This window comes from Dendropsophus ebraccatus, unplaced genomic scaffold (genome assembly GCF_027789765.1).
Source record: "Dendropsophus ebraccatus isolate aDenEbr1 unplaced genomic scaffold, aDenEbr1.pat pat_scaffold_1497_ctg1, whole genome shotgun sequence".
In the NCBI taxonomy this organism is placed as follows: domain Eukaryota; kingdom Metazoa; phylum Chordata; class Amphibia; order Anura; family Hylidae; genus Dendropsophus; species Dendropsophus ebraccatus.
Window position 1 is genome coordinate 6,542 of NW_027208919.1, and position 21,310 is coordinate 27,851.

Here is a 21,310-nt window from a genome sequence, read left to right on the forward strand (position 1 = left end):
ACTAGAAACTTTACAGCTCCCAAGCAGAAACTTGTTTGTGGGGTCTAGCCCACTGGAGGGTTAAGGCCCGCCTGGGCACCTGACAGCAATACTACCGTAGTGGTCTGATGGTGACCCTGCAGTACCACATCTAAACCCCATGTAATACATTTCAGGATACCATCCAATAATAAGGTTGACTTTTTATTTACTGCATCCCACCAAACATAGCACAACTACTAAGAACAACCAAGTGTTGCTGTTTCTTAAAATGATTAAAATGATTTCATACACCTTATAATAATAATAATAATAATAATAATAATGCTTTTATTTGTATAGCGCACACAGATTTTACCTCATACATTGCCACAGAATGCTAAATTATAAGAAAACTGTTGTATAATAACTAAAATATTATGCTCCCTGCTCTCATAAACATTTTCTTAAGGACACAATCTCTCATATTAATACAGGTTATGATACGCTATTCTTCAGATTACAGACGCGGTAAGAAACATATCTCGAAGCTCGGGGGGATATGTCCAAGCCCGGTTTCTACAGGAGCGACTGAGATCTTCTCGGGGGGCACCAGTGACTTGATTGTGAAGTTCTGCAATAACGTGGTGATAAAAATAAAGATCTCCACAACTGCCAAGTTCTTACCCGGGCATATTCTCCTACCTGGAAAAACATGACAGTGAACGCAGAGACAGAAATGTACAATAGTTATATTTTCTGTACTGTACTGTATTACATGTAATTAGTTTAATAGGTGCTGTTAGGGAGTTACCTGACCTCCCTCCAGCAGCATATTCCATAGTGTCTGGAGAGCCGCTCCAGATTCAAAAGGGCCTACCCCAGCGGTGTTCCCTGTCTCCCGTAGCCAGCAGTGTCTGCCAGCTGACATTACAAATACCAGACTGGAGTAGGTTTTCTGCGTATGTTTTGGCGGAACGAATGGTGAATCGCGCGGGCTCTGAGTCCGCGCCCTCCATTACACCCCCTCCACACCCCCTCCCCGCCCCCAGCGTACCCGGCGGAGAGTGCTGATTTGCGAATATTTTAATCGCAAATCGGCAATATGCAAATAAAATCATTCGCAAATCAGCACTTTCCGCCGAAAAAACACTGTACGCCAGTTGATACATGTCCCCCATAGAGATGAGCAAACTTTTTAAAAGCTCAGTTGGGCAAGTTTGCCGAACTTTGAAGCAAAGTTTGGGTTTATCTAAACCAAACCTTAAACAAATCCCACTAAAACAGCTAAACAATTGCAAGCATTTTTGGGGGTTCAACAAGTTAGTTCATCGTGCTCCCCAGGTGTCCTCCTAAGGGTCTCTGGTGTCCCCTGCTGATCGCAGCTGCCTCCACATCTCAGGAGTGCCAAGCACTGACTGACACAGGACAGCGCTCTGCAGCCAGTGATGGGATGAGTGAGCTGTCACTCTTGGGATGGGTTAGGAGGACATCAAGGGATAGAACCAGGTTTGTTACAAACTTTGCCAAAAGTTCGGTGCTGTAACAAACCAAACTTTTTGCAAAGTACGTAACGTATGTCAGTTCATAAAGTTCGGTTCATTCAACTCTTAACCCATGATACACTAGCATGTCATGGTGCTGTTAAAAGGTATGAAATGGGTTCAGAAACCAGGCCAGCTCAATACCGGGTGTCTTGGCATAGTGATTAACTGGCTATTAACTTTTTAAAGAATATAGATGAGTGGTGGTGGTGGTGGTATAGGAGGACAGATTGACTCCTTGCAAAATGGCTGCCATAACTGATTCACACCTACAGGATCTGCAGCTGATTTTCTGCAGCAGATTTCATTTAAATAACTGAACACAGCATCAAATCTGCTGCAGATCCTGTAGGTGTGAACGCACCCTTACATTGATTCCAAACAAGCAGTTGCTTATAGTAGTCCTGGAGAACAAATCTAGAGTAGTGTGCAGTGGTGCATTCCACTCACCTGCTCACAGCAATCTCCAACCAGTGACTTCATTATCCACGCGTCTATGAGGACACTAAAGGAGATGATTGACATCTCTTTTCCTGATCGGTGGGGATCCCAGAAATTACTGATCAAAACTTTTTACGTGTCCCTGTGACGTTCTGTGGTGACCCCCAGAGGATGTTGTAGCGGTGGGACGGCCGGTCACTTGCTAGATGGAAGTGTGACACCACTACTTGTGAGATACAGCCGGACCTTAAGACTTTGTCACGCGACACGAGTGCCTGGGGGGCACACAGGTATGATGGCACGCCTGCTTTTATAGTGAAAGGCCGGTTGTACCCTTCTCCCCTGTGGTCGGTGTCCTGTCGGGTTGCTGCAGGGTCCCCCTGGGTTAGTGTAGTCACAGATAGGACCCACCATCCACAGAAAGGGGAAATGTCCCAAGGTTGCGGTGTAAGTGCTGTGCAGGTGGTAGCGAGTCAAGCCCCAGACCCTGTTACTTGGAATGAGCGGAACGGTTAGGATTTCCTAAGTACACCCACACTGCGAGATGGAGTTCATAGACCTTTTGTAACTTTGCTCCACCCGGATCAGTTCCTAGCTCTGTGGCTCTTTTGCAGATACTGTCCTGCACTGTAGTGACTCCTAGTCCTCGGCATGGGTTGAGGTTATCTGTCGTCTAGTCCTCTCTTGAAGGGCTCAACAGTGCATCACACAGCTTGTTTGGCGCTTCGAGAAAGAAGGTTGTACAGGAGCTATGCTCTGCGTTCTACCCATGCGGGGTACTGCCTAAGACTTCAACTTGTAAAGGGGACCTGGCACAGGGCCAGGGCCCAGGTAGAACCACAGTGGAGAGCTATCTGAACTGCGTCCTTTCTCCACCAAAGCTCAGCTAAGACTCTTCCCTCACCCAAGGGACTAACTTCCTAACCAGCGTGTAAGATGCACTGTGGTTGGGTGGAAAGAGTGCAGTAGAGAAAGGGGAAGAAGAGAGGTGATAGAATAGAAGAAAGGAGCAATCCTACTGGTTAACAGAATCTGGGACTTACACAAACAATAACCCTTCAAGACACTTTAGCTGTGCAGCTTCTAGACCTTAGTTATACAATACAGCGACATCTAGTGGTCATCTCTGGTAACACTATAGCTGTAACAAGACCACGAACAAGTACAGACTTTTACCAGTGGTGTAAAGGATAGCAACACCCGCAGTGGGACACCACAATACTACAAGAAAGTAAGGTTCAACAGCACCGTGGATAGGAGTCCGAGGACAAGTATTGAAATAGATGCGCGCTAGCTTACCAGCTATCCCAAATGCCAATATGTCAATGTGAAAGAGCAGTTAGTGTTTTCAAAGAACCAAAAAATTCACCCAATTTAGCATTTAGATTGATTTGATTCTCACCTGCAGAAAATGGCATCAGGGCCTCTTTCTTTATAAGTTTCCCATTTTCATCCAAAAAATTTTTGGGGTCAAAATTCTCAGGGTTACTGAACTGTGTCTTGTCGATGTGCACACTGGTAAGTAATGGGATAAAAACTGTTCCCTGTGGTTAGAAAAATAACCAATACTGTCAGTAGACTTCTTTTTTAGAATTTTTTTTCTATGTAACACAAATTGATATTTACCTTCTTGAATGTATAATTGCGAATCTGAGTATCTGCGGTTAATTCATGGGGAATAGCCAAGGGTGTCACATCAGCATATCGCTGGATCTCAGATATGAAAGCTTCTGTGTAAGGCATGTTGTGTCTGTCCTCATAAATTGGTGGACGTCGGCCAATTACATTGTCTATTTCGCTGCAGAACTTCTCTGAGAAAAGAAAAAAATATATATATGGTATATTGCCCGTGCTTTGTCAGATCTGTCTGAATGTATTTACTTACAGTACCTGCTACACTCGGGTGTTTCATGAGAAGTAGTAATGTATATCTCAGGGTGGAGCTCACTGTTTCTGTCCCACCAAAGAACAAGATTAAAGCGCACATCACTAAAGTATTGGAATTGTAGAATGTTCCTTCATTATTCTTCTCCTGTGTTTGAAGAAGTGATGCAGATGATCGAATGTACTGTATAGTTAAATCCATCTTCTAGATGAAAACTTGTTGTTGGGGTGAATTTTATTTAAAAAAAATTGACAATGAAACCTATTGGCAACAGTCTAACGCATGAATATATATTGATAAATAAGGTACTTTTACCACCTTTGGGGGTCTTTCATGCTTTTCCTTTGTTTTGATCCTGTTATGCATACATCCAGACTTTCTGTTCCTGTGTACAGAATTCTCTAGTCAGGAATTCAGCCAAATCTGTTTAGACTTTGCTGACTATAACCCTATAGACCTTGTTAACTATAACCCTCCCAGTGAGAGGGAAATTGAATTGGCTGAATTCCTGGCTAGAGTGTCCTGTACAGAGGAGCAGGAAGTGTATTACAGGATGTACGCCAGATAACTGTGTAGAAAATTTGCCTAAAAAAAAAAGCAGAATGAAAGCATGAAAAAACCATTTAAAGGTAGTAAAATTATTTTACTTTCCAATATGATTAGTTAGACAATTAAAAACAGGTTTCACCATTGGCCAAACCCTTCAAAACCTCTTCCCTTTCAAAAACTAAAGACTCTCTTTACCTGAATCAAACATTTAACAATTTAGAATTCAAGACAAAATTAATTTTAAAAGATTTGGTCATTGTTAATCGTTTTTAATTTTTTGAATGTGTACCTTCTCCATTTTGATCAGGAAACAGTCTATAAAATCCCTTGGGTTATTACTGTCCAAAGTCTTCATGTTATTCTCTATCTTCTTCTTGATGAAGTCTTCCATTATAGCAAAGTTTTCCATCATCTTACGGTGAGGTCCAGGTAAGTGCTTTATGACATTTGGAAAAGTGTTGTATAGCTGAAGAAAAAAGTACAATTATAATATCAGTTGAAGTAAACAAAGAAACATCTTATACTACAACTAACTACAAACTTATCATTTAGGCTCCAACAAAAAAATGTCCGCATAAACAACAGCATATCACCTTTAGCCATCATCTGCTCCCTGGCACTGAAAGTTTCAGGCCATGAAGAAACGGATGTAAATCCCAATCATCATGTTTAATAGCGGCACAGTGTTATCACAACATGTTGCATGGGACATTGCATGCAAGTGTGTTTTTTCACCCAAGACATAGACCCACCCCTCTATGTCTTCCGAGACATGGAATAATAGGAACTAAGTGCCAGGGAGAAGAAGGCTTCCGCCATGTTCTGAGGCTAAGGTTGACTGATGGGCTGCCCCCAAAAATGTAGGTTTTACAGTGGCCAGGATTAGGTAGGAAAAAAAAAAAACATACTTACCTGATGCCAACCTCGGCCACTGCGATTCCAACAACGCCTGGCCCCTTCCTTGTCTCTTTTCGAATTCGCTGTGAATGCTCAGCCAATCAATAGGAGAGTCGGGTCATTTCAGTGGCCATCAGTCACTGGGCACACTAATTCCTCAGATCAGTGTATATAGAGAACCATGTGACTGTTATTTAAAGTGTACCTGTTACAATGGTCTGCTGCTGGATAAGCGGTGAGTTCCTCTGTTAATACAAGAGTTCAGGTCTCCATCGGGGCGTAGCTAGGATTCATGGGGCCCCAGAGCATAGAACTGTACGGGACCAACCCACGCACAACACAAAGCACTGCACGTATATATACAGAGGACGAGAGGCAGAATCCTGCCTGCAGCCACAAGAGAGACTGGCAGAGCAGAAAGCCAATGGCTGCTTGCTCTGTCAGTCCACTGTATTTAATTATAAGGACTCATTAGGAGCCTTATGGTTAAAAAACATAGGTGCAGGAGCAGACTGCATTCTGCTTAACCCCTTATATACTGCAGTGTGACCCAAAGTTCACTTTCATGCTGCAACATGAAAAAGCAGAAGACAAGGAAAACACTGCTCCGGCACTGATAACCGCTGACCTCTGCAGGAGCTCGGTTCAGGGGTTATCATAGCAGTGAAGGAGAGACCTCCTTGTGTTCTGCTTTTAACCATTTTTTGTGTTGCAGCAAATAAGTGAACATTGGGTCACTAACACACTGCAGTATATAAGGGGTTAAGCAGAAGGACACAGGATGGTTATTATCTTCCCTGTGCATCCCCGGGTCCACCTCCTGCATGGGCCCCATAGCAGCTGCCTACCCTGCCTCTATGGTAGCTACGCCACTGGTTTTCATGCATACAGAGACGTAATGAGACCATAATGCATGAAAACCCTATTGGATCCAATAAGGGTTGATCGCATTATGGTTTAATTGTGTCTCCTTATCCATGGAGAACTTCCAGATTATCATAGGAACTCGCCACTGATCTGGCAGTGGCCTGTCCTTGATAGGATAGATAGAAAGATAGATAGGTACAGTTGATAGGATAGAAAGCTCTGTGGACATTCTTACTTTTCACTAAGAAAATGATACGTGAATTTCTGACAGTGGCACAAGCCCATGATTCCTGGGCTTCCAAATGCAAGTGAGGTCAATCATATGGTATGGTCAGCCCTTACCATCTTCCTATATTACACTAATAACAGCCATAACACTAATAACAGTGTGTCATCAAGCTCTGCACAGACCATGAAGTTTCATTGTCTAAAACCATAGACTGAAATGTTAAAGCGAATGTACTCATTTGCTTACTTAATTTTTTTTTTAACTCTACTTGGTCAGCACTGGCATGCAGATCCCTGTGGTATGGTCCATTTTTAAAAACGCTGTCAGGTTACCCCAATCTGCACACTGGCCCTGCCTCCAATGCATAGAGCGGGCTGAAGTGCGCAGGAAGAAACTGGCACAGATTGCAGGAACCAGGCTGCTTTTTGAAAAATGGACAATACCACCGGGATATCCGCGACAGCACTGACCAGGTAGTGTAAGAAAAAAAATACAGTAAGGGAAGTGGTACATTCACTTTAAGGCCAGGTTCTGTGACGGTGTGCCCGCATCCCAATTCACTTTAGTGCTTTATTTGGTTGTGCTGAGGAGGTGCTTGAAGAAGTAGAGTAGAGGGGTAGTTGTAGAGGTGCTTAAAGAGTTAAAGGTGGAGTAGAGGAGAAAAGTTTGTCGAGGGAGTCCTAACCCAATATAGCAATTTACTCTGCTGGAACTGTTGAGAATATTAGTAGGGTGAGAAGTTACTTGTACCCATGTATAGACTTTGGTCTGAAAATCTTGTGCCCTACAGTGTCAAGTGTCCCGTCCTACTAGGGTGATACAAGCTTCAGTCGTGGTTATCTGGCCGAAGCTAAGTTTCCGGGGGTGTCCCAGTTACCTGCAGTGCGAGATTGGATACGTAGACCTTCCTTGGTAGCTGTGTCTTATCCAGGCTAGTTTCTCTTGTGTCTCAGGATACTACCCTGCACTTTTAGACTGGTTCACAGCGTGGGCTAGACCCTTCTCCCTTTAAGTGTTTAGCACTGCATAATATTAGTACTGGAAAAACTAGTTGTCTCTAGCTGCATCTGAACATACATGTCTTAGACTAGACTAGACCAGACTGAAGTGACTTCCTCCCACATGGGGCTAGCTAACTCATCCTACTGGGTTGTGTGTGTGAAGCAGAGATAGAAGAAAAGACAGCACCTCCTATAGGTCAGCACTGAACACATGGTACAATGATAACAGTAACCCATTACTAACTTCAGCTGTGCTAACAAGAACAGGGGGATATAAAGAACACTGACATCTAGTGGTGAAACTATAGAAAACTTCTTTTATCACAACTTGACCTGGAGGGAGAACTTTATGACAGGTGCCTAGGGCACTTAACAGTGGGACACCACAATAGCACACAAGGGAAAGTGCACTTTCCATTGTGTGAAATGACAGTTCTGTGTGGTCACTATTCAATGAATAGCAGCCGCACAAAACTGACATGTCAGTTTTTCCTTCAGCCGCTAGGAATCCCGTCTGTAGTGTATACTATGGGAGGCATTTATTAAGTCCGGCGTTTTTTACGCCGGACGTAAAAATGCCCCCGCAGCTCCGGCGCTACGGAGATTTATGTAGAGGCGGACTGCCTCTACATAAATCCCGTGCGCGCCGTTGCGCACCGCCGAAAACCCACGCCAGCTGAGGACTGGAGTAGGTTTTCGGCGTACATTTTGGCAGAACGGATGATAAATCGCGCGGACTCTGAGTCCGCGCCCTCCGTTCCGCCCACTCTCCGCCCCTTTTCCGCCCCCTTTCCGCCCCCTGGCGTACTCGGCGGAAAGTGCCGATTTGCGAATATTTTATTCGCAAATCCGCCATTTTTGCTTAAAAAAAGACGCAAATCGTCACTTTCCGCCGAAAATCATCCATTCGCCGGATAATACATGTGGCCCTATGTGTATACACTCTGGCCGGGATTCCTCTGACTTCAATGCAATGTATCTTTTCTATTAATCACAATGCAATTTGCAACAATGGCCATGATTAATAGAAAATTTATGTTGTGTAAACATAGCCTAAGCATGTGAAATTTCCTTTACTGAAAACTAACTTATACTCACCAATCCCCAGCGGGTGCTCATGATTCGGAAGTTGTCTTGAACACATACCACCAGCTTTTGGAAATGTTCATCTTTATATTCAAATCGGTTACCAAACACCACAGAGCAAATGACATTGGACATAGCACGTAGTATATGATGATTGGGATCTACTGGGGATCCTACAAGAACAAATAAAAATAGTAAATCAATTACTACAATGCAAAAAGCCAAAGTCTCATCATACAGTAGGTTTCCAAAAAGTTTTGTAGAGTAAGGCTATGTTCACACAACATATATATTCGTAAAACCGTGGCCCTTTTACAACGGCCGTGATTATTACGAAACTATACGTGCCTTTGCTGCCTATGGGTCCCCGGCCAGAGCGTATACACTTAGGGGGACATGTATCATCTGGCGTATCTTAGATTTTTGGCAGAAATTGCTGATTTGCAAATATTTTATTAGCAAAACGGCCATTTTGTGAATAAAATATTCGCAAAACGGCACTTTACGCCAAGGGGGCGGGGAGGGTGTGTGGAGGGGACAGAACGGGAGCGCGGACTCATAGGCCGCGCGATTCATTATTTTTTTCTCTTAAAGTTACGCCAAAAACCTACTCCAGCCCTCAGCTGCGCTCCGGTGCGCACGGGATTTATGTAGAGGCAGTCCACCTCTACATAAATCTCCATAGCGCCGGAGATGCAGGGACATTTTTAAGTCCGGCGTAACAAAACGTCAGACTTAATAAATGTCCCCCATGGTGTTTTTTTCATGGTGTGTCTAAACAAAAGCAGGAATCACTGAAGAGTATAGACCTTTCGGCTTCTATTGGCGACTTGCTCTGCACCATGATAGTCTGTAAAAGCAGCAGCAATGGGGGTCAATGGGGGGCATCCATGCCGCGAACCGCACTAGGACATGCCCTATTTTTTTTGCGGTGAGGATCACGGTGGGTGACGCAGCACGGATCTTGTGAATCATGGCTGCATTCATTTCAATGGTTCCAGCCTTAGGGCTTGTCCTTCCTCAATGTTGAGGAGTGTGTTTGTTCACTGTATTTGGTATGGGTGGGCAACAGAGGGTGCCACAGAGGGTATGGTTTACATAAAAAAAAATCTCATCTTGAAATCAACTGACTACCAAAAGACAGAGTAAACAAATATGGGAAGCTGTTATTAAACGTTACCATTTGTTTTTCTCAGCACATCGGTCAGATACAGGGCTTCTTGCTGTATCCGCTCCTCAAAGCTATGTTTTCCAACTCCAAAACTGCCCAACGTGTGCACGGCAAATCGCCTCAGCTCCTTCCATTTTTCACCACTACTAAAGGCAAAGTCTGTTCAATACAACAAATCAGATAACGAAGAAAGCCTTCAATTACAAGTTCTGGAAATAACCAAGTTTTTATAACAATTGGGCGCAGTTCACATGGTGGAATTTAACACTGATCATGAAGCAGAATCAAGTTGTTTTGGTTTATGTACACACTATGGAATCCTTGCAGAACTTTCAAGTGGAGTCCGCGCCGCAGAATCAGCTTGAAGTTCCGCGTGTCCCATAGACTCAATGATATTGTCAAACGCAATCCACCCAAAGAATTGACATGAATTGACACCAATAGAAAACATTTGGGGCATCATAAAATAAAAAATCTAGCAAAAACAACCCAGGGTTCCTGAGTTTTTGTTTATAGCAGTGTGAATTCAGCCTAAGAGATTTGCAAATCATTCAGTTGTGCTTTTCTTTACATTTTACATGATGGGCCAGCTTTTTTGGACCTGGGTTTGTAAAACACGAGGATGAAAGAAACGTGACCCATACCTGGCTCAGTACTCACCATCTCCTTTGGTAAAGTCAAAGAATGAAGGATAATAGGCTCGGCCACTGAACTCTTCTGCTTTGTCAATCAATGTCTCTTTGATGGCTTTATAACCACATAACACAATGACCGGTTGGTTCCCTTCATACACTGTAAATATGTCACCATATTTTTTCGACAACTTGGAGAGAAGACAAAAAATTCATTCAATGTGACAATTTATTATCTGGATAGATTACCCTACCACACTCCATTGAGTAACTATTTTAGCATTTTTGATGATTTTTTTTTATAGCTTTGAACATACAACCTTACTATTAGCACATGCTAGTTCCTGTTGGGTTACCGCACTTATAAATATGACAATACACCTAATTTGTCCATCCCCAATATCATGAGAGACGTTACCCAATGGTCTGAAGAGTCAACAAGAACAGTCATTCCAGTAATCCACAAGGCGGTCAGATTTCACTAATTTTCAACATTGTCTGACATGTGGGTAATGTTTATGGGCATGTGCCACCTTTTTTTTCTTTTTTAGGAGAGGGTTACTGGTTAGAGACAGATATAGAAACATCTTGTTTTTTAAAAAAAAAATGTTTTCAATGTTCTAATATATATATATTTTAGTAGATTATCCTAGGTCGTCTAAGGTTTACTTACATCCAGTAGTGACGTCACAATATCACTAAAGTTTATTTTGTATAGAGTGCCAATGACGGGCAGAGGAGTTGGTCCAGGAGGTAGCTCAGATCTCTCCAACAATATCTTTGTATACTTTGCCAACAAGCTGGTTATGAGAATCACCAAGAGGACTGTGACTAGTGAGTATAGATCCATCCTGTGAACAGATATTCAAGTGCAGAATTTTTTGAAAGGCTTCCCAATATTTCTAGAACATTCAGGTTTATTAAAGTTAAAAAAATACTAAAGCCAGAATAGCTAAATCTATCACAAAAGACTGGGAGGCCTCTCAGTTCCTCATTTTGACAGGTACTATAAGGCTGCTCGTATTGCCCAACTCTCTGTGATCTCCGCCCGACAAAATGCACCCCGCTGGATTCACCTGGAATCAGCCTTGTTGGAACCCTACTCCTTGAGTGGCTTACTATGGTCCACCGGTCTTCTCCCACGAGAACTGAAAGCCAAGTCCCCATTAACACACCATTCACTGATTCTCTGGAGAACCCTTTGCTTCCAGTACAAATTGCAATTTAACCCCTCCCTAATGCTAGAAATACTTCGCAATCCTATGTTGCCCCCTGGCCTTTCCCCCTCAGAATTTCGGTGGTGGACGGAAAACCATTTGACCACCCTCAAGAAGTTTACGCAACACTCCCTATTAGTCCCTCTAGACAGATTCCGCCAAGACCACCTCGTTCCACCCTCAGAACTGTTTAGACTATGCCAAATATACCATTTACTCGAATCCCTCCCGTGGCAAGGCAACACTAGCACCTCCTTCTCATCATTTGATTACATTTGCGTTCTGACCCAACTGGGAAGGGGATAATCTCCGATCTTTATTCCACATTCAAATCCCCTCCACCCCCACAGACCAAATTACCTTTCATGATCAAATGGGAAATTGACCTTGCTCTTACACTATCCCCAGAGCGATGGCATCATTGTTGTGAACAGATCATTAAAGGAAGCCGACAAGTATCCCTTATGGAATTCACAATTAAGGTGCTACATAGGGTCCATTATGTGCCCAGCCTTATTCATAAATTCTATCCCCATGTGCCACCGACCTGTTTCCGTGGCTGCTCAGATATTGGCAATACACTGCATCCTTGGTGGACCTGCCCTGTGGTCTCTAGGCTTTGGGACTCTATATTGGTAATTCTCTCCTCCTTGATTGACAAAGCCCTCCCTAAAAGGCCATCAGCACTTCTACTAGGAGACAAATTTCCCTCCACTAATTTCAAACAACATAAACTACTCCAATACGTCCTTATGGCTGCCAGAATCCACATAGCGGCCAAATGGAGATCTCCCACACTGTCAGTCCAAGCAGTTGTTGACAGGGTAAATGTAATCATGCTCTATGAAAAAATTGAAGCCACCCATACTGACACTCTTGAACGATACACCGCAGTCTGGCAACCATGGTTAGACTACGCAACCACCCCATCCCTACTATAATTTCTCCATCTAGCTTCCTAGCAATGGAATCTTCCGTACCTATACATGAACCCTCCACCCCCCAGGGACTCTATTACCCTTCTTGTTTAAATCCTGCAGACATTTGTATGCTAATACTGTATACCCGTTTGTTTGTTTGTTTGTTTTGTTTGTTTGTATTTTATGTTTCCTCTTTCTTGGTCTTATGTTTTCTTTTTCCAAACCTGGAGGATGTATCCAATGTAGTTTATCCCCCCTGCGTGGGGCAATTTTGCCTTGATGCTGTTTATGGTATGCATTGAATCTTCCTCAATAAAAACTTAGACACTAAAAAAATACATTGTGTTATGATAATTAGAGATGAGCACAATTCAAGCATGCTCAAGCCTCAGCATTTGATTACTGGTGGCTAAAGAAGTTTGCAGCCTTAGGCAGTCCAGAAATACATGGATAGAGCCATAGGCTGTATCCATGTTTTCCAGGCAGCCTCAGGGTTGCATTCAATTTTTTTAGCTACCGGTAATCAAATGCAGAGACTTGAGCATGCTTGATTGTGCTCATCTCTAATAATAGATAGATACGTAGGCTTCTAGCAACTTTGCTCTATCCAGATCAGTTCCTCTTTCTTCAGGATACTGTCCATGTAGCCTATGTAGCATTCTTGGAAAAGTATATAGAATACAGAAATAATTTATAATCCTAGCCAAAAGGATAACACTATTAGTATCAAGGGAATTGGAAATTGAAGATGGAATTCAGCATATTCCACATAGGAGAAAAAATCTCCACTGGTCATGGCTGTGCCAGGACTGCGGTGAACTATGCACCAAAAAAAGCAGAGTGTTGTTTTGTTTTTTTATGTTACATGAGAAGCAAACATTTGCCCTTGGATTTGGCAAACTTGAAAGTTAAATATTGTGCACTGAGTACAAAGACATAGCTGCCAATTTAGTTTTTAAATCAACTGACACCAAAAAAAGTTATACAGATTCGTAAATTACTTCTATTTAAAAAAAAAATCAAGTCTTCTAGTACTTATCAGCTGCAGTATGTCCTGCAGGAAGTGGTATATTCTTTCCAGTCTCACACAGTGCTTTCTGCTGCCACCTCTGTCACGACAGGAACTGTCCAGAGCAGAAGAAAAGTTTTTTTCTATGGGGATTTGCTACTGCTTTGGACAGTTCCTGACATGGACAAAGGTGGCAGCAGAGAGCACTGTGTCAAACTGGAAAGAATACACCACTTCCTGCAGGACATACAGCAGCTGATAAGTACTGAAAGGCTTGAGTTTTGAACCCTTAGATGACCAAGGACGTACCAGTACGCCCTGGAAGTCTGTGCCCAGACGACCCTGGGCGTACCGGTACGTCCTGAGCTTTGAAGCACGCTTTGGAGCGGAGCGCGCTTCATAGCAGGTGGGAGTCCCCTGTCACTTACCGATCGGGACTTCCTCAGTGCGACTGCGGGGGTCCCAATTGTTAAAACGGACCGCCGGAGGTCTCTCACCTGCCTCCGTGCGGTCCGATCGACAATCTGCTTCACTGAGTCTGCACAGGCAGGCTCAATGTGCAGATCGCCTATCAGACTGATCAATGCTATGCCTATGGCATAGCAGTGATCAGTGTGAATAATCACACAACTATATGTAAAAGTCCCCCAAAGGGACTTAAAATGTGTAGAAAAAAAAATAAAATACATTACTGCACTACCCCAAAGCCCTTCCCCAATAAAAGTTCAAATCACCCCCCTTTCCCATTATAAAAATAAAACATATAAAAATAAATAAATAAACATATAATATACAGTAGCGTGCGTAATAGTCTGATCTATTAAAATATAAAAAGCGTCATTGTGAACGGTGAACGGCGTACACGAAAAGAGGGAAAAAAGTGCGCGGAATACCAATTTTATGTTACATTAGATATAAAAAAAGATTAATAAAAAGTGATCAAAACGTCCGATCTTCACAAATATGGTAATAATAAAAACTAGAGATCATGGCGGAAAAAATGACGCCCCATACAGCCCCGTAGGTGAAAAAATAAAACCGTTATAAGTGTCACAATAGGCCCATTTTATTAATATTTAATTGCCAAAAAAAGGATTTCATAAAAAAAAAATATATATATATATATATATAAATATATATATGATTTTTTTTTCTTTGTTAAATGAGTTATAATATTCTGACTTCACCATAAGATCAATTTCAAATTGAAACAGTAGAGGAAGATATATATTTTTTTATATTACAGAATCTCGGAATCTCTTTTAACTTGTGCTTGTTGATTGAACTTTTGGTGTTTAGAAAAGATACGATTGGAATACCTTTAATTATTAATGGTGCGTTCACACCTACAGGATCTGCAGCAGATTTAATTTAAATAACTGAACACAGCATCAAATCTGCTGCAGATCTGCTGCAGATCCTGTAGGTGTGAACGCACCCTAACAGAGATTTTAATACTGTCATGGAGCCAGAGCGGTAGAGAAAAAGTCTCCGCGTACCCCCATCATACCACCCTGGCAAAGCTTACCAGAGAGGTGGGATAGGGAGATAATAATAAAAATATTTATTTGTATAGCGCCAACAGATTCAGGAGCGCTCTAACAGATTCCGCAGCACTATGTATGGAAGAAAGTTATACCAAGACATGCAAACTTATTCATGTTATAGTACAACGTACCCATCAGCTTCCTAGATTGACCTGTCCCTTTGTAAAACGGAGACTTTAGGCTGGTTTAAAAAAAAAAAAAACTGAATGGTCTATGAACCCAGATGCCTCTTAGACTATTCCCAATTGGTGTTAGAATTGCATGATCAAACAGAGGAGTCCTTGGCCCAAAGAAATAATAAATATATAAGATAAATCTAAGATAAAGCTAATAGATAAGGGAGATAAAATACAACATGAAATAAAAACATTTTGGCAAAATTAATCTAAGGCTCCACCTCCATTCAGACAATCTGGGACACTCTGAAGTGCATATGTGAGGCATGGTATACAGCGAAATAAAATTCAGTAAGAAGAGTTCTAGAAAGAAACAAGTAGTCAAAGAATGTGAGGAAAAATATAGACAGACGACTCAGAGGAAGATTATCAAAGGCAAAACGAAACCTAAAAAAAATAAACAAAATAAAATAAAAAATTATATATTATATATATATATCACACCTCTGAAGACAGGGTCCCCAGAAAAAAAGAATATATATATAATTTTATGAATAAAAATAACAAACTTGTTGGTCACTTACTTCAGGCGGCAGTGTGGACTCTCAGTCTCTTTCCTCTATAATACCATATGAGCGCACAGTAGTTGCTTGATATCATTTCTACCTGATGAAGCAACATTTATGTGTCAAGAGCCAGAAAACATTGGCCCTAAAACAAACAATGTCTGGGATGATACTGACTGGTCTTTGACAGACGAACTTTGATTCTGTATAGTAGTTGCTACTGAGGTTTCAGCTGTGACTCCCAGTACTCAGATACCTCAAGGGCCTACAGTAAATGCCTAAGAAGCAGTCACAAGAAAAATATAAAACATGTATCAATCCCTGACAGTAACAAGAACATGGATAGATGAATAGTAACTCTCCCAGAGAAGATTGGGAACCAGAGATGATGGAATGGTTGATGACACAAACAGAATGATAAATAAAAAATGAAGCGATGAGGAACAGAAACAAAAATTAGGGCTGACCTTTATTAGCTGTCCCTAATCTTCCCCTACATCTTTCCAGAACTAACCTAGAATTAACCCAGTTAAAATTTTATTGTAAATTTTATTCGAGTGTGGGGACTTTTTTTCTGAAAAAGATCATAACAGATGAGAGCAGAAATGTCCTGGAGTTTAACTAAATAAATTGTGAGATTTACTATTTGGTTGACTTTGCCGTTCCTGGTATCCTTGTCCAAGCTACTATAAATCGTAGCTCAGCTTTTATTTACTAGCTCTCAATAAGTCTGTATCTGAGTATTATGTTTATAACATGTATAACCCGTCATTTCTAAATATTAAGAATGTGCAAGGTGTAAAAATAGTTTTTTATGGTGGACTGCATGTGTTACATGTGTTAAGGATGTATTAAGCTTTGGTCACATGACCTTGCTTCTGCTATAAGAGAGTTCAGAGAGAGGAGTTTGCTCTTCCCCTGGTTAGAACTGATCACTGCAAATCCAAGCCCAACTCTCTCCCCCAAATGGCTGAAATCAGTCTAAACTAGTTAGTTGTAATCTGGTCCTGACCGGAGAAGTGTGAACATCTAGTAAGAACAATGTTCCCTCTAAGCTTAAGCCACTGCTGAGAGGGATGGCAAAAGTGCTGGGCAATAGTCAGCCAAATCAAAAACTTGACACAGGAACATCGCTACCTTAGTCTAAGGCTATGTTTACAGACAGTATTTTGTCAGTATTTTGCAACCAAAACGGGGAGTGGATTGAAAACACAGAAAGGCTATGTTCACACAATATTGAAATTAAGTGCAATGGCTGCAATTTAATGGCAAATAACAATGGCGGCCATCCACTCAATTTCAACATTGTGTGGAACAGATCCTTTCTGTGTTTTCATCCACTCCTGGTTTTGGTGGCAAAATACTGACCAAAATATTGAGCAAAAATACTGTGTGTACATATAGTCTAAAAGTCAATGTAGCATAACACAATGTAGCATGCCATAAGAAATCTATTCATTTATTGGCTATGTTCACACAACGTCAAAAAAAAGAGAAAAGATGTCCACTTTTTCTATTTAAAAAGATGTCCGCGATTTAACTGATTGCAATACATTGAAGTCAATAGGATTACGGACGTCCAATGCGCACAGTGTATAAAATGGCAAATGTTATCTGCGCGGAGGTCAAAATAATAATCCTGACAATTATTTTTGGACGTCTTTTGCAAACAGCGATCGTTATTTTTTTAGTTGTTCACACACAGATTCTCTTTTTTTTCACAGTTTTTACTATTAAATTCAATGGACTTTTAATTAAAGACACATCCAAAGGCCAATTAGTCCACCTGAACTAGAATAATGTACAAGCTGCTATTATTGCACTGACGTGCGGCCAATACTCAAAATAACGGACGTAATTTTGGACTCAAAATGACGGGCGTCATTTTAAAAATTATAAACGGAAAAGAAAAAACGCTGTGGGAACATAAGCCATTTATTGTTATGGCAGTGCAATGAATGGTAAAAGCTTGTGCTCATTGTTTATGCAATCATATAATGCAATAATATAAACAATAGGCCCATTCATAATATAATGACCATAAAGCTATGCCACATAGCTGATTATTACATAAGTAGTCCCCCTATGTTACTACCACATAAATGTGAGCCTTGTGCTATTGGGGCTACATGATGCGCCAAAAATAAAATCACTAGAAGTTTTTACTAGTCGTGGTCCGTATAACAAAGAAATCTTTTTCCTCTTTTTCCTCCTTCCTCCCACCTCCTTCTCTTTTCCCCTCTGCTTCTCTTGCTCTTTTTCCCGATATGGATGTGTTTTATCCACTCTTCCTCTGTTAGGTGCATTTGTGCTTCTTGTTGGGATTTTATGTGATGTACCCTCAGAGGGTTTATATCGGAGGGACGTCCAGTCACTTGCAAGGTGTTGTGGTCTGACACCACTCCAGTGGTCGATGGCCGAGATACAGCCAGACCTTATTACATTGTCAGGTGATGCCAGTGCCTGGTGGGCATACAGGTGTGATGGCACGCCTGTTTTTAGTGTGTAAGGCCGGTTGTACCCTTTTCCCCTGTGGTCAGTGTCCTGCCGGGCTGCTACCCGGGTCCCTTGGGATAATGTCAGAGGTATCCAGAGCGGTCTAGTGACCCTCCCGGATAGTAGGACCCGCCACCCACAGAAAGGGGAAGTGTCCCAAGGGTTGCGGTGTAGGTGGTGACAAATGATCACGGACTCTCAAGATAAGATTGAGTTGGTTTACTACTTGTAAATGTGCAGCAAGTAATACAGAAGATTGTTGATATACACTTGACCAAAGTTCCAATAATGACTTAAATGTAAGACAACCAGATCTGTAGGATAAGTGCTGAGCAGGAGATAGTTGTGTCGGTAAGTTGTGTTGAGGTAGAGTAGCAGAGAAGAGGATGCCGTGAGAGGCTCAACCCATGTAGTAGTGTGCTCTGACGGGATGTTGAAGGATAAAGTAGAATACTTGTAGAAGAAGAAGAACACCTGTGCCTGTGTATTGACCCTTGTTTTAGTCTTCACACAACCTTATGCCCACTAGCTTTAGCTGAACTGTACTAATGGGTGACACAGGCCCCAGGACCTTGTTACCTGGGTTGAGCGGAAATGCTGAGGGTTCCCTGCTGACACCCGCACTGCGAGGTGAAGTTAATAGGCTTACTTCAACTTTGTTCCACCTGGATCAGTTCCTGGCTTTATGGCTCTATAGTGGATACTGTCCTGCTCTGTGACTTCTTCTAATCCACGGCGTGGGTTGAGGTTGTCTCTGGCTAGTCCTCTCCTAAGAGGTTTAACACTGCATAGTGCTTTGTGAGGGTACTTGTGAGAAGGTTGGTAACAGTGTGCTCTCCTGCCTCCCACTCATGCGGGGTACTGGCTAAGGACTGAACTTTGGGGACCTGGCAGAGGGCCGGGCCCGGTCAAGACTGCTGTGGAGAGCTATCTAGCTTGCGTCCTTTCTCCACACCATCCCGAACGGGAAGCTCTTGCTCCTCCTCCACCCATGGGGCTAACTTCCTCTACAGCGTGTAGGGTGCACTGTAATTGGGTGAAAAGAGTGCAACAGAAGATCAGAGAGGAGAGGTGATAGGAGAGAAGAAACCAGAAATCCTACTGGTCTACAGATTCTGGTGCTTACAAACACAATAACCCTTTGCGATCCTTCAGCTGTGCAGCTTCCACACACTAATACATAATACAGCGACATCTAGTGGTCAACTCTTAATACTACTTTTACTATAATGAGACCACAAAAAGTACAGACTTTGCGAAGGGTGTATGCAATAGTAACACCCCTAGTGGGACACCACACTTACTCAGGTTTATATGTTTGGCTATGTTCACACAACGTCAAAAATAGAGAATAGGCGTCCGCTTTTGCTATTTTAAAAAAATGTCCGATATTGTCGTGATTTAACTGACTGCAATGCATTACATTTCAGTCAATGAAAAGACGGACATCCAATGAACACATTGTATTGAATAACGGACGTTTTTACCGCAGACGTCAAAATAAAGATCATGTTCATTATTTTCGGACATCTTTGCAAACAGCGGAGGTTTTTTATTAGTTCTTCACACACAGATTTTCTCTTTTCACCGTTCATTTCGTTTTACTAGTAAATTAAATGGACTTTTCAATTAAGCCACATCCAAAGGCCAATTAGTAACCACAAACTAGAATATTGTACAAACACCATTCATTGCACTAATGGAAGGCAAGACGTCTGTTATTTTAGACTCAAAATGACGGACGTCATTTTAAAGGAGCTGAAAAAACAATGTGTACACATAGGGAGGCATTTATTAAGTCCGGCGTTTTTTTACGCCGGACGTAAAAATGCCCCCGCAGCTTCCGGCGCTACGGAGATTTATGTAGAGGCGGAGCTGCCCTCTACATAAATCCCGTGCGTCCTGCCGTTGTCGCACCGCCGAAAACCTACGCCAGCTGAGGACTGGAGTAGGTTTTCGGCGTACATTTTGGCGGAACGGATGATAAATCGCGCGGACTCTGAGTCCGCGCCCTCCGTTCCGCCCACTCCTCCGCCCCTTTTACGCCCCTTTCCGCCCCCTGGCGTACTCGGCGGAAAGTGCCGATTTGCGAATATTTTATTCGCAAATCCGCCATTTTTGCTTTAAAAAAGACGCAAATCGGCACTTTCCGCCGAAAATCATCCATTCGCCGGATGATACATGTGGCCCATAGCCTTTTGGTGGAAGTGGGATTGATGGAGGGGAGGGGGGGGGGTTCCCCCCCAGGCATGTTTCATTTTAACTTGTGGGACCAATGTTTGTGTTATCTTTCTGGCCTGCTAAAGGTATACCTACCCCATCTGTTTGGTTCTCCTCTGTCCAAAAGTCTTGGTTAAATAAGTATAAAATAAATATGACACAATTAAAACAGAAAGCAAAGTATTTTATGTTGAGATTGTGAAACATTCGGTTACAATATCATAAAGATATGGTAAAAAAAAAAACTTGAATATTTTTATAATACCAATTCTAACATGATGCACTTAATTTATGCAACTTATATCATAGCAAAATAATATAACATAATAAAAATCTTGGCATTTTAAACAGGGACCTTATACATCTGGACTTATACAAACAAATGGTCTTGGTCCTAATTCTTACAGCAACCACCATCTCTTTTATACAGTTTAGTGGGCACATGAGGAAGCTTTGTATATTTACAATGTACCAGAAACCACTGATTCTGAAATAAATGGGAACAATATGACTGTATTCCGCTATATGTCATATGGAGGATGGAGACTAGAATAACCTGGGGCCTGACTTCATACTTAAAGGGATTATCCAGACTTTCTACCAGAAACTGCACCACTCTTTGTGATCAATTAGCGTATGGTGTTGCAGCTCAGTTACATGCCTCCTACTTGGGTTAACCCCTCCCCAGCTGCAGCTAGTCACCCACCTCTAAATTATAGTCGGTATAGATTATAATTTAGAAGTGGCTGACTGGCTGCAGCTGGTAAGCCCTGCTGCGGTCAGGCAGGGGTTAAAATTTTCCAGTGTATAAGACGACTTTTAATCCCCTGAAAATCTTCTTAAAACTCAGGGGTCGTCTTATATGCTCAGTCATCTTATACACCGGAAAATACGGAAAATAGTCTTAAATAATAAAAGCACAAGAATAATAATGGAGTGAATACACCCAAGAATCTTGA

The 21,310-nt window shown here is 42.0% G+C and overlaps 1 protein-coding gene across 2 annotated transcripts; it reads right to left on the reverse strand.

Moving 5' to 3' along the window:
- Positions 1–283: 283 nt before the first annotated feature.
- Positions 284–15,683, reverse strand: LOC138775302 (cytochrome P450 2F2-like). 2 transcript variants are annotated; one of them, XM_069955897.1, is made up of 10 exons: positions 15,654–15,683; positions 10,934–11,111; positions 10,289–10,451; positions 9,638–9,787; positions 8,470–8,630; positions 4,667–4,843; positions 3,834–3,975; positions 3,570–3,754; positions 3,346–3,487; positions 284–663 (listed from the first exon to the last, which is right to left on the reverse strand). In XM_069955897.1, the coding sequence occupies exons 2-10, from the start codon at positions 11,108–11,110 to the stop codon at positions 479–481; spliced, it is 1,482 nt and encodes a 493-aa protein (XP_069811998.1). In that variant the 5' UTR covers position 11,111; positions 15,654–15,683; the 3' UTR covers positions 284–478. The 2 variants fall into 2 exon arrangements, with proteins under 2 accessions (XP_069811998.1, XP_069811999.1); XM_069955898.1 differs by lacking the exon at positions 15,654–15,683 and adding an exon at positions 10,679–10,821 and having other exon boundaries at positions 10,934–11,024.
- Positions 15,684–21,310: the final 5,627 nt, after the last annotated feature.